The sequence below is a fragment of the Tachypleus tridentatus genome, chromosome 5 (assembly GCF_004210375.1).
Source record: "Tachypleus tridentatus isolate NWPU-2018 chromosome 5, ASM421037v1, whole genome shotgun sequence".
Classification (NCBI taxonomy): Eukaryota; Metazoa; Arthropoda; class Merostomata; order Xiphosura; family Limulidae; genus Tachypleus; species Tachypleus tridentatus.
In genome coordinates, this window is record NC_134829.1 from 45864709 (window position 1) to 45881109 (window position 16401).

The window sequence follows — 16401 nt, forward strand, 5'->3', positions numbered from 1 at the left end:
AACAGTTTTTTATTTCATTTTTTTTACGTCACACACGCAATTGTGTTTTGGCAGCATCTTTTTCCACACCTAATGTGTTTTTTATTAAATCATATACAAAAATACAATGCGTATTATGAAACGTTTTAAAAGTTAAACAAAAGTCATTATTTTACAAATAAAATTATTTACAGTTTCGTTTCAAGGTGTTTATATCTTCCAGTAGACGTTATGCTATGGATTGATATGTTTATCAAATAACAGTTACATGTTAACAACTGAATGACAGGTTTGATTTGGTTTAAATTTCGCGCAAAGCTACACGAGAGCTATCTGTGCTAACCGTCCCTAATTTGTTAGTGATAGACTAGAGGGAAGGCAGCAAAACAACACCCACCGCCACCTCTTGGGCTGCTTTTTCATCGTCGTTTCATAACGTTATATAAGGGCAAGAATGTCCGAAGACAGGTAATTCTGACCTGTGAGTCGAGCGAACTGACCACTAGACTATTTTATTAAAAGGAAAATTAAAAGCAGTAATAAAGTGTATTTTTTTAGGTGCGATTTTGGTGTAATGTTCCTAATCACTTGTATGTTTGTTGTTTTTTTAGCATACAACTTCGACAACTTTTTCAGTGACTTTGGGTTTATCTTGTTTTTGTTTTTTTTAAGTTAAGCACAATGCAACATAATGGGTTATCTGTGCTGTAGGGTTTATTTAAGGGAAATTTATTACTCACGCGAAACCGTAATTTATTCCTGAAAGTTATTACTGCTTCTTTCCTATTATACATGAAATTGTAGGATGAGTTGTTTGTGCCGCGTCTACTGCAGGGATTTAACTGTGAATCTTATACTTCTTCCAAGTTCTTTTTAACCTTACGTCGTATTCTGTTAGGTTTCGTATTTTGGAACTTGTCAATAATCCAGCTGTAAATCTGAGGGCTTACAACGCTAAAAACTGTGCTTTGATACCTGCAATGAGCACGGCGCAGATAGCCCATTGCGTGTAACTTTGTGCTTAACAAGGAACAATCAAATCAAATGAATGAATATTGAGTGCAATCGCTTGATATTTACTTTCAGTCCGACAAGGCCCGACACGGCCGGGTGGGTTAAAGCGTTCGACTCGTAATCCGGGGGTCGCGGATTCGAATCCACGTCGCACCAAACATACTCGCCCTATCAGTCGTGGGGGCGTTATAAAGCGACGGTCAATTCCACTATTCGTTGGTAAAGAGTAGCCCAAGAGTTGGCGGTGGGTGGTGATGAATAGCCGCCTTCCCTGTAGTCTTACACTGCTAAATTAGGGACGGCTAGCGCAGATAGCCCTCGAGTAGCTTTGCGCGAAATTAAAAAACAAACAAACAGTGCGACAAAATGCCTGACTTAACGCCCTGCAGATATACTTAATATGTTACGTTAAAAAAAACAAGACGTGATTTTACCAAAAGTGGAGATTTTCTCGTGTTTTTTAAAACGATATAATGTAAAACTAGATATAATGTAAAATTCAATGTAGTATTTAAGGCAATACGATAGAGGAAAAAAAAAAGACATTGACTTCTCGCAATTTTTTGTTGTTGTATATTACAACAAATGTTAATCGCACTGTGACTTCTGGAATGCATAATTTAGTCAACACTAAATACTAATGAACCCAGCACGTTATTGTTCCATTCATCGCACGTGTTCCTTTGTTATTCAAAATTTCTTTATTAAAGCTCTGAACGTACTTTCATAGCGATTACATAAACTTCCAACAACCAACCCTCTCCGGATATAAAACGAAGATAAAAGACGTGTGTGATCTAGCAGGTGAATTTATTGAGAAAATGACATAAAGGCGGACATGTTGATCTAGACATAGAGACACTTAGTCATTCAGGGTGAATTTTCAAACTAAACGTTGCTAGCAAATTGCCCTCCTCCGCCCGATTAAGAAGTGTGTAGACAGATTTATGAACGTTTTAGTCCCACAGTGGTTCAGCAGTAAGTGTAGGCTTATAACACTAGTCTTTTTTGACGGGCACATATATTTTGTATTAACCAAGATATTTTTCATACTTATTACTCTAGAAGAAACAATAATTTTTAAAACGAGGATTCGACCTCGTGACCCACAGATTGCGAATCGCTTGTACAGACCACCAGGCCATGCCATACCTTTGCAGTTATACTTAGTATTAATGGCAAATTTTCTAATAGCTATGCCCAAAACAGTTCTTCTGAAACCTTTGTTCGTAATTTGAATTGTTGACGGTCTAAATAATACGACTGAATAGCATACTTAAATATAATGTATTAACTGAGTTTATATCTCTAGTTGTTATTTTACTTGGCCCAATGATACGTGATATCTTAGAATAACAGATTGAAAATGTGCTTAGGTAACACGTGAGGATTTCCTTAACTGTGTTGTGTATGTGTTATCTTGAAACAAGAATTATAAAGTTATCCTGGATAAAACACACGTTTTTCTCGGCCTGCATCTTTACGTGTTATTTTGGAACAAGAGTTACAATGTTAAGTTGTGGAACCAGAACTAGTATGCTCATTTAACCTTCATCAGTACACCTTAAAATATATACCTTTCAGTTCACCTGGGGTCTATACGGATCCCGCATATGTTTAATGATCATAATGTTGAAGCTATGATTCAGTTGTTGAAAAGTTAGCATAGTGCTTTCTCATAGCATTGTGCAAATAAAGTGTAAGAAAGACTGAGAACCATAAGTATATAATATGTGATTTATTATTACAAAATATGAAATTTACGTGTAACTACTTTCTCATATTTAGACACAAATAGTCATCATTGACATTAATAAAATACTGAATGAAGAAACAGATTTCTCGACAATGTAACAAAAAACACCAAATTGTACGAAAATGTGCTTGGGGTTCGAATGAACCCAAGAGGGGTCGAACTGCATCAAACTTTGGTTCAGAGCTAAACTAATGCCAAATTTTGGACAACTTGTTTGCAAAACATATTCTGAATGAACATAAAGTGTCTCTCATATCTTTTACCAGTCATTTTACAAGCCCCCCAGTGGCTCAGCGGGATGTCTGCGGACTTACAACGCTAAAAACCGGGTTTTGATACCCGTGGTGAGCAGAACACAGATAGCCCGTTGTGTAGCTTTGTGCTTCATTCAAAAAACAACAACAACATCATTTAACAAACACTTATCACACAGTACACTGGGTGGTGATCAGCGCAACCATGGTTTCCACATGCTCTACAGATTTGACAGACTTTCCTGTCTGCAGTTCTTGGGCAAAGATAGCATCGTGTTCTTGTTGCTGGAACATCTTGCCAGCATATTGTCTTGTGTCAAACAATCCTAGATCTACAAAGGTAGATTTAACACCTTTCTGCATTGCAGGGAGATCCTGGAGACGTCTCTGAAGTAGGTTTTGTGCATTATTTCACTTCAGGAGAAATCTAAATACGTAATCACTGTGGATAACCACAGTGAATAACCCCTGTGAGTCCATACTCATAATGCCTGATGAAGAACAGAGCTCCGAATTTGTATATTACTTGGGGTCCGCATGGGCCGCATGCGACTTTTATTCACAAAAATTATTCGAATACAAAACATCGACAGTTTTATAATTTTTGTGTCAGAAAATGTTAGTGTGTAAATAACATAAATAATAAATAAAAATTTTAAAAAATATGAACCCCAGGTGTATTGATGAAAGTCAAGTAAAACACGTATATCGTTTCAGCCCAGTGGTATGTTAAATACTGGAGTCAGAGCTAGAAACTTTGCTTTTGTAAAACATGAAGATTTCTGTATTGTAGCATAACTGAATTAGAATTCTATTGAATTTCCGAACATCCAGGCCTGGCGTGGCCAGGTGGTTAAGGCACTCGACTCGTAATCCGAGAGTCGCGAGTTCGAATCCCCGTCACACCAAACATGATCGCCCTTTCAGCCGTGGGGCATTATAATGTGACGGTCAATCCCACTACTCGTTGGTAAAAGAGTAGCCTAAGAGTTGGCTGTGGGTGGTGATGACTAGCTGCCTTCCCTCTAGTCTTACACTGCTAAATTAGGGACGGCTAGCATAGATAACCCTCGTGTAGCTTTGCGCCAAATTCCAAAAAAATCAAACCAGAAACCGAACATCCAACAAAACGATTAAATCGTGAAAATCTTGTAGTTTCTTTTTTTTACTGTCATCAGCATGTGTACTATGACTAGCTACAGTTTTTACATTGCTTTTTAAACATGGATATGTTTCTGTTCAGCGTGTTATCATTATCGTCATCATATTATAATGAAACCGTTGCTTATATGATACTTGAAAAACCTTTTTATTACACTATGTGCAACCCTCAACTTTGCGAAATTTTTATTCTGTGTGCATGTAGATTTTCAATAGATGTCACAATTTTCCCGTTTCGCCTCTGCTTCCCGTCACAGAGAACTTCTTTTCTTCATTCAAATGCACAGCAAAAATCGATCAGCTCAATTTGCTGAAGAGCTCACACGCAGATTCGACGTTCACTGCGCTATAAAGCAATGAATAGTGTCAAAAACAATTATGTATTGTTAGTTTTTCAAGTATCTACCGAGTATTCAAACGAAAAAGTGTCATTTACGGCCAGAAATTGAGAAAAACTTGGAAAAATGTTCTCAAAGTGGTGCTATTTATTTACAAACACACAGAATGTGAATATGGCGTAATGAATACGTCACACGCGAATCTAATGCACTGGCGTCACGGGTAATTGGCAAGCAATAATTAATTACAGATAAATAATTTGGTTACCTTTTTCACACACTAGAAATAAATCACTTAAATTAATCTACACACAAATTACCTCGGTGTGTTACACCTTCATGGCTACAAAAAAAATTCAAGAATTATTATAGACTACCACGCCTCAGTTCTCTCAAGCTTACAAAATCAAAAATTAAACCATTCGTTATAAAAGACTATAAGGAAAACATACACTAAAGTCTAAAAACAAACGACTACAGCTGCTGTAGTTATTAAGGGTAATTTCGGCGGTTCGTTTAACTTGTTCTGATAAACCACAAATTAAAAATTCGGTACGATAGTGTGTGAAGAACCATGCAAGCATGTTTGCTTAAAATCAATTCGGCTACCTAATGGTGCTGACAAAAATAAATATCTGTGCTTAGATAATACATCTGTTTTGGCTATCTGTGTTAAGATAATACTCTCTTGTGACTATCTGTGTTTAGGTAATATATTATTGTTACTGTCTGTGTTAAGATAATACTCTCTTGTAACTGCCCCCCAGTGGCTCAGCGGTATGTCTGCGGACTTACAATGCTAAAAACCAGGTTTCGATACTCGTGGTGGGCAGAGCACAGATAGCCCATTGTGTAGCTTTGTGCTTAATTCAAAACAACAACAACTCTTGTGACTGTGTTTAGGTAATATATTATTATTACCGTCTGTGTTTAGACAATACTCTCTTGTCACTATCTGTGTTTAGATAATATATTATTCTTACTATGTTCAGATAATACTCTATTGAGGCTATCTGTGTTTAAGTAACACACTCTTATGACTATAACACTTTGTAAACTTTATTATAACCGTCGATCAAGCCGATACGAGTGTCAGTAGTTAAAGCAGTTTATCTACCTATAAAGACTAACATTTTTCTCACATATAACAATAATCAAACAACAAAAGGTCACATGTGTTTAACAGCAAAGTTCCTATATAGGGGCAACAGGTAAAGAAAGTCGTCATGATATCTTAATATACATTATTTGAATATAAAATAACGAACCATTAAACGTAGGATACAACGAATGTAGCCTGGTTCTATAACATAACATCAGTTGAGTACATAACAACGAACCCTTAAGCGAAAAAAAAAACACCCAGAGAAATCAAATGTAGAACCGATATTTAACTCAATGATTCGACTGCTATGCTTGTGTTGAAGTGAAATAGAATTTAAATGATATAAAATCTGCGATATATTTGTTTTTACAGAGATAAAGCAAAATACTTCCTTTTGTTTCTTACACGTGCTGAACAATCCTTGTTTAAAGCCTTTATTAAAATCAATTAGTGACTTTTTTTTTTGTTCCAGCATTAGAAAAGTATCGAATCATATTACCATGAAATTATATGTCATGACAAATTGGAACTGCTTATAAAACTAAGTATCCATTGTTGTAAGCTAAAACTGAAGGTATAAACACAGAATTAGTATCACAAGTGTACACTGCAAGGAGCAGAGGATAAGAAGGCCCGGCCTAGCCAGGTGGTTAAGGCACTTGTCTCGTAATCCGATAGTCACGGGTTCGAATCCTCGTCGCACCAAACATACTCGCCTTTTCAAATGTGGGGTCGTTATAATGTGACAGTCAATCCCACTATGCGTTGGTAAAAGAGTAGGCCCGGCATGGCCAAGCGTGTTAAGGCGTGCGACTCCTAATCTGAGGGTCGCCGGTTCGCATCCCCATCGCGTCAAACATGCTCGCCCTTTCAGCCGTGGGGGCGTTATAATGTGACGGTCAATCCCATTATTCGTTGGTAAAAGAGTAGCCCAATAGTTGGCGGTGGGTGGTGATGACTAGTTTGCCTTCCCTCTAGTCTTACACTGCTAAATTAGGGACGGCTAGCACAGATAGCCCTCGTGTAGCTTTGTGCGAAAAACAAAAACAAGGTAAAAGAGTAGCCCAAGAGTTGGCGGTGGGTAATGACTAGCTGCTTTTCCTCTTGTCTTACACTGCTAAATTATGAACGCCCAGCTCGGATAGCCCTCGTGTAGCTTTGCGCGAAGTTCAAAAACGAAAACAAACAAAGGCTAAAAAGTACTGTTGGCAAAAGAACAAAAAGATAAACGGATAAGCTGTTTATATCCAATAATACTTTATTTAGAAGTGACTTTAGAAGTCGAACATTTATCATTGTAAAGCTAAGCCTAAATCTGAATATACTGTCATACCTATATTTATATCATTAATAGATATGTATAGGAAATGTCAATGACATAGAAAGTGCTTTACGTTTGTTTGTTTAGAATTAAGCACAAAGCTACACAATGGGCTATCTGTGCTCTGCTCACCGCGGGTATCGAAACCCGGTTTTTAGTGTGCAAGTCCGCAGACAAACCACTGTGCTGCTGGGGGGAGCAAATCACGTAAGTAAGTAACGTAACATATCCCTATGAATGTTAATAATTCAATTAAATATAATTAGAATTCATATCATATTTAGTGAATACTGTTGTTGTTTTAAATTAAGCAGAAACCTACACAATGGACTATCTGTGCTCTGCCCACCACGGGTATTGAAACCCGGTTTTAACGTTGTACGTCCATATACATACCGCTGAGCCACTGTGTGGCGGTGTTTTACGCAGTTGGAGATTTCTACTACTTTTATTTATTTATTTCGTGTCAAGTTACCGCGGCTTGACAGTCACAAAGGTGATAATTTTATAACATCTCTTACCGTGTGAGGTCTTATATTACATTTTGTTACCCTATCTTTCTATATTATTATTTTTCTGCCAAGAACGTAACACACCGTCACTGATTTTCAAACATCGTATTTAATACATCAAATTCTAAGAAGACAATAATAACAAAAAAACATTATGTGTTACAATCTTTAAAATAAACAAGAATAACAATTTGTATCTACTTAAAATATTTTTGATTCATTGAAAAAAAAGAGATGTGTTTATTCAATATTAAACGCTTTTATCAGAAATGAGTCTTGTGATGTCGTAAATTGGAAGATTCGTACATCGCAAGCGTTGTTGTTTTTGAATTTCGCGCAAAGCTACTCGAGGGCTGTCTGCGCTAGCCGTCCCTAATTTAGCAGTGTAAGACTAGAGGGAAGGCAGCTAGTCATCAACACCCACCGCCAACTCTTGGGCTACTCTTTTACCAACGAATAGAGGGATTGGCCGTGACATTATAACGACCCCACGGCTGAAATGGCGAGCATGTTTGGTGCGACCGGGATTCGAACCCGCGACCCTCAGCTTACGAGTTGAACGCCTTAACACACTTGCGCCATGCCGGGCCTTACATCGCAAGCGAAAATTATCTTACAAAAGAAACGAAATCGAGGCTTACTAATTGCAGGCAATTATTATTACTGTAAAACGATTTTTCGATTTAAAAGTTCAGCTTACATACATCAGGTAGCGTTTCTTGAGTTCATGACTTGTGATCGAAGTTAAACTCGTTGTATGCACGTGGCAATGGTTTACAGATTAACGTTTAATGATGAATTATTGCGTGTTTTTTAAAACAGATTAATTAGATTTTTTTCTTAAACTAATTAAATTTTGGTTTAACGACAGTAACATGAAACAAAACGAACTTATAAGTACTCTTCGATAGATTCGCGTGTCGTATTGTGAACCTCAGGTCCACGGTCCGTATCCCGCGCTTTGTAAACATAGATACGTTATAAGTATGACAATAGAACCCAAATATTCGATTAGAGTGACTCAAGAACTTGCGGTAGGTGTTGTAGATAAGGGACGATTCGAGCACTTGTCATGTATCTAAATCATTATTCAACAACACTCAGTGTGTGTCAGATCAGGACTGTCGAATCGCTGGACTGATTGTTACAAAACCTGTTGAGCACTCTGATGTCCATACGAAGAGTGTCAGAGACGAGACGGTTTTTGTTTTGTTATCTTCTGTGACTTTTCCTTGCGTTAAACAGATACGTCAGCTAATTATCTTTATACATCAGTAATTATATTTCTTACACGATGAATATAAAACAAATAGTGAATTGACGTTGTATTTGAGAATTGAGATTCAATTTTGAAACTTGCAGTACAGATCCACGCTTGATTATTGATTATGGCCAGTACTTGAAGAATGCAACTTTTTGATTTAATCAGTAATTTTGCTCATAGAAAGATAGATTTCACTGGGAAAATATTAGATAAAATTGAAAATAATATACTTCTTAAGTGGCTAATATAAAATTTATCTTATCCCAAGATATATTATAATATCACATTATAATACTTATAACTTGGTTAGGGTGTGGACAGATGGTTTACAGGTCCATAGGCTGAACCTGATGAATATGACGTTTATCTTATTCCACGATATATTATAATACTTATAACTTGGTTAGGGTGTGGACAATGGGTTTACAGGTCCAAAGGCTGAACCTGATGAATATGACGTTTATCTTATTCCACGATATATTATAATACTTATAACTTGGTTAGGGTGTGGACAATGGGTTTACAGGTCCATAGGCTGAACCTGATGAATATGACGTTTATCTTATTCCACGATATATTATAATACTTATAACTTGGTTAGGGTGTGGACAATGGATTTACAGGTCCATAAGCTGAACTTGATGAATATGACGTTTATCTTATTCCAAGTGTTACGCTTTATAATTTATCTCGGGCGAGTTTTCGATTTATTATGTTATGTATTAAAATTTCAAGTAGTCAGAAATTTGAATTTAGATATTAACTGAGTGCCAATATTTATCACATTTATGATATTTGCCAACAACATTGATACACAGTTTTCATTTTCAACACAAATGTATTTTAATGTACGAACAACAATAAGATTTATAATTACGGTTATTACAAATAGTTATTGAAAATAGTTGTCGAGATACAATAGCTTTACAAATTTACAAACAATACTGAGTCTCCTATTTGGTCTGGAACTGAATATTTTATCAACGGTTCACGAGGGCGAATTATATGTTGATATTGTTACACTTCTCTTAATGGCTAGCCTCACGCCGTTTACAAGCTGACTTTTCTCCGACGAAGCTATCTAATGTCTTCGTAGAAATACGAACATCCGAAGTCAATTATCTGAAGTTGAACTGTTGATAATATTCAAAATCTTTAAACGTTCTTGATCAAATATCTGTAGTTTTCTGACTAATAATCGTTTATCAAAATTGTAGCAAACTAACAATATTAAACTGTCTCTCCGCGTGTTGCGATGGCTATTTTTATTCTCACTGAACGAGGTTATCGAGAATTCAGCTGAAAATAATACTAGTAGTTACTAGTATTTTACATACACGCATCATACATGGTAGATTCTTATGGTCGAAAATCTTCGACAAATTTAGAAAACAGGCTGAGCTTTCGCAACAGACATTTAACAATACACGTTACATGCATTTCTAAGTATATATTAATACAGATATTAAAATAAATGCATAACAGTAAATACGTTGCACAAAAAATATTAGAATATCATTTGTAATTTGTTTAGCGTGTGGACAAAGGACTTACATGTCATACTTTGTTCACTAACACAAGAGGTGGCAGTGTATGTTACTGACGAGCTTTTTTCTTTTAGTCTGAGCTTAAACGTACCGGTTCAATTAACAACATAAGTAAGCCTAATGTAAACTACAACAGTTACATTTTTTCTTGCTTATTTTTACTAGATCATACTGATAACTTTATAGTTTTCGCTCTAACAGTCTGTGGACACACTATGTGCTTACACATGACACGCTATAACATCACGCAACCTTGAGTTCAGAGAACGGTGTGCGTGGTTCTGTTTCACAATAAAATTTGTTCTAATAACAGTGCAATGATCTGTTTCATTAAAAAATGCATTTTGTTTTAATAAATCTGCTCAGGTTTTAAAACGTTTGTCGCAATTTATATCTTACATAAAGTAAAAATTACTGCTAAAATAGATTTTTAAAAGTTCATTTATTTGTTGAATTTCGTGCTAAGCTACTCGAAGGCCACCTGCACTACCCGGTCCAAATTTAGAAGTGATGGATTAGAGCATTTTCAAAAGTGCTTTAGAGTAAGATCGTGCTTTCCATTGGCCGACCATGATATAATAATATTTAGTGTACATTGTTTAAATACCAATGTATTTTTTTATGTTTAAACTAAAAATTACAAAATGAGTTATCAGTTACGCGTCCATCACAGGAGTCGTACCTCCTAATTTTTAGCGTTATAAACTTTCGTGTATTGACGAAGCACCTAGAGGTATAAATAACAAAAGAAAGAACCGGTTTAAATATTTAGAAGGACATCTCTGATTTCTGGAATATTCTTTGTTTAATAATAAACATCGTTAACTAACACGTTTGATTTTTTTCAAAAGACAAAGAAAATACATTTTTCCACTTTGATTAACATCACATTCATCTTTGTTTAGTTTGTTTTGAATTTTGCGCAAAGCTACACGAGAGCTGTCTGCGCTAACCGTCCCTAATTCAGCAGTGTAAGACTAGAGGAAAGGCAAATGATCATCACCACTCACCGCCGACTCTTGGGCTACTCTTTCACCAACGAATAGTGGGATTTACCGTGACGTTATAACGCCCCCACGGCTGAAAGGGCGAGCATGTTTGGTGTGACGGAGATTCGAACCCGCGACCCTCGGATTACTATTTATCTTTGACACATGCTCGCACAAAGTGTTGACTGCCAGCAGAAGACTGATTTGTAATAGACGAGCGTATCATAATAATTTCAGGTGTAGTCATGTAGCTGCATCTACTTGTTTACATACTTATTTATATATCAGATAATTCTTTCGTCTGTACATTTCTTTAGCTGTTCCTCCCTCAAAACACTTATATAATAAAGAGCCTAATGCAATGACGTCATAGAAATATTGCTCCATCTAGAGTAAGAAAATAAAACAACAAAGACAATTTTATAAATATTATTGTTTCATAGAGAATTAATCCTTTTGTTTTTGGAAATGTAGCACCGTCTTGAAAAGTGTTTTTACTTCCTTTCCTAATCTACTCTGGTTCCGATCACAAAATCGATCATGTTGTATCAGATACACCGTATATCATCTAGACACAGACGTTTTCTTTACATCTGGAAAGTGTTCAAAATCCCAATGGAAAACTGATGAAAACTGACTAGGAAGTGCTTATGTCTATCTGATGCAAGTTGGATCTCTACTAGGACTAGCTCGTTAACTAGTCCTCGTTGTGTGTCTGGACTTCAGAGGTGTAGTGCAAGATAGCCCAAGAGGGTCAGCATCCTCCCTGAAAACCTAGGCATATAAATTACATATTATTTTTTAGCGTTTATAAATAATAAACTCGTTTTGTATCATTTAATAAAAATAAATAAAACTTCTTAAACACTATTACATTTGATTTGTTTTAACGAGAAATTTATTAAAAAGTTATATCAGTTTCAGTTTTTAATGTATTGGTCTTCCCTTAAAATTCTGTGTTCTTTTCCCTCGAGAAGACACCTTGTTACGTCACTGTTGGCCTCGATGTTACAAATTTATATAGACTGAATTAGTAACACCACAAAACAGTAAATTTTTTTTACAAATAAAATCATTATTTAATATGTTCCAAATAAATTAACATTTTGAAAACAAGGCAAATAACGTGTGCAATTTATTTATAAATAAAATTGTAAAACTAATATAAACATATTTACATTATAATATAAACATATTATAAGAGATTGTACATTAAACACTTTCAAAACTAGCGAAAATTTTTTAATTAACTTATTCGAAGCGGAAAATGTTAAGAATTTGAAAAAAAGTGCCGTTTAGTATCACATTGATTTGTTTTTTAATTTCGCACAAAGCTACTCGAGTGTTATCTGTGCTAGTGTAAGACTAGAGGGAAGGCAGCTAGTCATCACCACCCACCGCCAACTCTTGGGCTACTCTTTTACCAACGAATAGAGGGATTGACCGTCACATTATAACACCCCCACGGCTGAAAGGGCGAGCATGTTTGGTGCGACCGGCATTCGAACCCACGACCTTCGGATTACGAGTCGAACGCCTTAACCACCTGGCCATGCCGGGGCCTAACAAATATGATGTGTTAGAAACGTAAACACTAATCGTTAATTGTTTAATGAAATTACAATTTGGAAACAATGAATTCAAATCTTTTGTGTTAAACTGCAGCTTTATTTCACTTCTTATGTAGTCGAAACAAATCGTCTGTGGTTAATTTTGATTTCCTTTAAATTATATCGTAAATGCTTTCAGATCTATAGAGGTCCTTATGAAATTACACTTTTTAGGCCGTTTGGGTTTGTGTTGAATGTATACGAAGAAGATCTCAAATCTCAAGCAGCCAATCTCGAAAACCCGACTACAGAGATGATCAAGAGTCATCTTATCATAATTCGCCACTAGCGCCACCTGGTAGTAGAAAATCCCAGCTTGGATATAGGCATGAAATATCGACACTTTCTACCTCGAGCAGTGCTCAGTCGGATGAAATGGTAAGTAACAAAGGAGAATGTAACTAAGAAAACTTTTTAAGGAAATTACTGTATAAATCTTTGTAAATTTTACGGTATAATGTATTTATTTACAGTAAATATCTGTTAAAAGACTAGCGAAATTTAAATTAGCCATAAACTAAATACAAGGCTCATAACCAGTTGTGGATAATGGATAGATTTATTAAATGTACGGTGGAGTTTTAGCAAAATTCTCACGACAAATAGTATTTCCTAAATGAAAATGTAACATCGGCTGTTTGTTATATTTTACGTTTATTGTAGACCTAAAGATGACCTGGGAAGATCGAAACGTTGTTATCTGCTTCTCAGTAAAAGTGTTAATACCCATACCAGCTGTTCTAAGATACATTTACGTTTATTTATCCTTAAGGTTCAAAGAAAAGAAAACTGCTAAAAAATAAAAGAATCTATTGCCTCACTTGTGTCTCTCCAGTGGATCTCGTCAGTACCCTAACAGCGGTCGAGATTTCAAACTCTCCATATAATCCCAACTATAAATCAAAACTACTATATTTTTAATCGCCACATAATGTTATCTCCCACCAAGACAAAAGTAAAACTGATATAAAAGTGACTTTTTATTCCATAACAGTTTTTTTGTAGTTTGCCTTTGTTCCAATTTTACTCGAAATTAACTGTAAACTATAGAAAGATTTAACATTGAACGTCATGTGCGTGTGTGCGTTTCGGTAAGTATGAGTATGTATGTATATTAATGCACTGTGAGATACTGTGTTTTTATTATAACTTTTAACGCATAAAGACGATTCCAGGACTACATAAAAATGTAGAAAGATGAAGCTCCACCTAAGGTCACGGTACGTAATATACAGGTATTTGGGTTGATAATAGCAAACTATAACTCGATAATTGAATTTTGAGGTGATTTCCTTATCCAGTCTGATCTAAGATGCTTTATTATGAAACATTACAAGTTTCAAGTAACTCACAGAGGCACAAAGTGTTTAATAAAGCAGAATGATATTTATTTGATATTTGTATGGCTTGAAAAGATCACTAGAAGGTCATTCTTAGGCTGTTTTGAGTTAATCAAGTATTTTTATTTTTCTTCCTGTAGTTACTGCTAAGTGTATAAATAGGAATAACAAGGCACGATGAATTTGCCTTAAAAGGAAGTATTAAGTAATGGTTGAACAAATAAGATTTGTTATAGCTCAAAGTGAGCAACCTGTTTCGAAAAACAAGTTAAACATTGGATGATTTATTCCCTGATTAGCTGTTTAAGACGATATTGTTGAGGATAAGCTTCTGATTAGCAGTTTATAAAATGAAATTGTTCAGGATAAGCTTCTGATTAGCTTATCAAAAATTATATTGTTGAGGATAAGCTTCTGATTAGCAGTTTATAAAATGATATTGTTGAAGAAGAGCTTCTCATAATCAGTTTATAAAATGATATTGTTGAGGATAAGCTTCTGATTAGCAGTTTATAAAATGATATTGTTGAAGAAGAGCTTCTCATAATCAGTTTATAAAATGATATTGTTGAGGATAAGCTTCTGATTAGCAGTTTATAAAATGATATTGTTGAAGAAGAGCTTCTCATAATCAGTTTATAAAATGATATTGTTGAGGATAAGCTTCTCATAATCAGTTTATAAAATGATATTGTTGAGGATAAGCTTCTGATTAGCAGTTTATAAAATGATATTGTTGAAGAAGAGCTTCTCATAATCAGTTTATAAAATGATATTGTTGAGGAAGAGCTTCTCATAATCAGTTTATAAAATGATATTGTTGAGGAAAGCTTCTCATAATCAGTTTATAAAATGATATTGTTGAGGATAAGCTTCTGATTAGCAGTTTATAAAATGATATTGTTGAAGAAGAGCTTCTCATAATCAGTTTATAAAATGATATTGTTGAGGAAGAGCTTCTCATAATCAGTTTATAAAATGATATTGTTGAGGATAAGCTTCTGATTAGCAGTTTATAAAATGATATTGTTGAAGAAGAGCTTCTCATAATCAGTTTATAAAATGATATTGTTGAAGAAGAGCTTCTCACAATCAGTTTATAAAATGATATTGTTGAGGAAGAGCTTCTCATAATCAGTTTATAAAATGGTAATGTTGAAGAAGAGCTTCTCACAATCAGTTTATAAAATGATATTGTTGAGGAAGAGCTTCTCATAATCAGTTTATAAAATGGTATTGTTGAGGAAGAGCTTCTCATAATCAGTTTATAAAATGATATTGTTGAGGATAAGCTTCTCATAATCAGTTTATAAAATGGTATTGTTGAGGATAAGCTTCTCATAATCAGTTTATAAAATGATATTGTTGAGGATAAGCTTCTCATAATCAGTTTATAAAATGATATTGTTGAGGAAGAGCTTCTCATAATCAGTTTATAAAATGGTATTGTTGAGGATAAGCTTCTCATAATCAGTTTATAAAATGGTATTGTTGAGGATAAGCTTCTCATAATCAGTTTATAAAATGATATTGTTGAGGATAAGCTTCTCATAATCAGTTTATAAAATGATATTGTTGAGGATAAGCTTCTCATAATCAGTTTATAAAATGATATTGTTGAGGATAAGCTTCTCATAATCAGTTTATAAAATGATATTGTTGAGGATACGCTTCTCATAATCAGTTTATAAAATGATATTGTTGAGGATACGCTTCTCATAATCAGTTTATAAAATGATATTGTTGAGGATACGCTTCTCATAATCAGTTTATAAAATGATATTGTTGAGGATACGCTTCTCATAATCAGTTTATAAAATGATATTGTTGAGGAAGAGCTTCTCATAATTAGTTTATAAAATGATATTGTTGAGGATAAGCTTCTCATAATCAGTTTATAAAATGGTAATGTTGAAGAAGAGCTTCTCATAATCAGTTTATAAAATGATATTGTTGAGGAAAGAGCTTCTCATAATCAGTTTATAAAATGATATTGTTGAGGAAGAGCTTCTCATAATCAGTTTATAAAATGATATTGTTGAGGATAAGCTTCTCATAATCAGTTTATAAAATGATATTGTTGAGGATAAGCTTCTCATAATCAGTTTATAAAATGATATTGTTGAGGATAAGCTTCTCATAATCAGTTTATAAAATGATATTGTTGAGGAAGAGCTTCTCATAATCAGTTTATAAAATGATATTGTTGAG

General features: G+C 34.7%; 1 protein-coding gene across 3 annotated transcripts in view; it reads left to right on the plus strand.

Moving 5' to 3' along the window:
* Positions 1 to 16401, plus strand: part of LOC143251074 (uncharacterized) — a 95370-nt gene that overhangs the window by 17102 nt on the left and 61867 nt on the right. For all 3 annotated transcript variants that reach the window (XR_013028482.1, XM_076502428.1, XM_076502427.1), the window contains exon 3: positions 13025 to 13228. Coding sequence is in view for 2 of the 3 variants with exons in the window: in XM_076502428.1 (XP_076358543.1) it covers positions 13025 to 13228 (204 nt within the window). In the remaining variant the exon portion in view is untranslated. The remainder of the gene's footprint in view (positions 1 to 13024; positions 13229 to 16401) is intronic.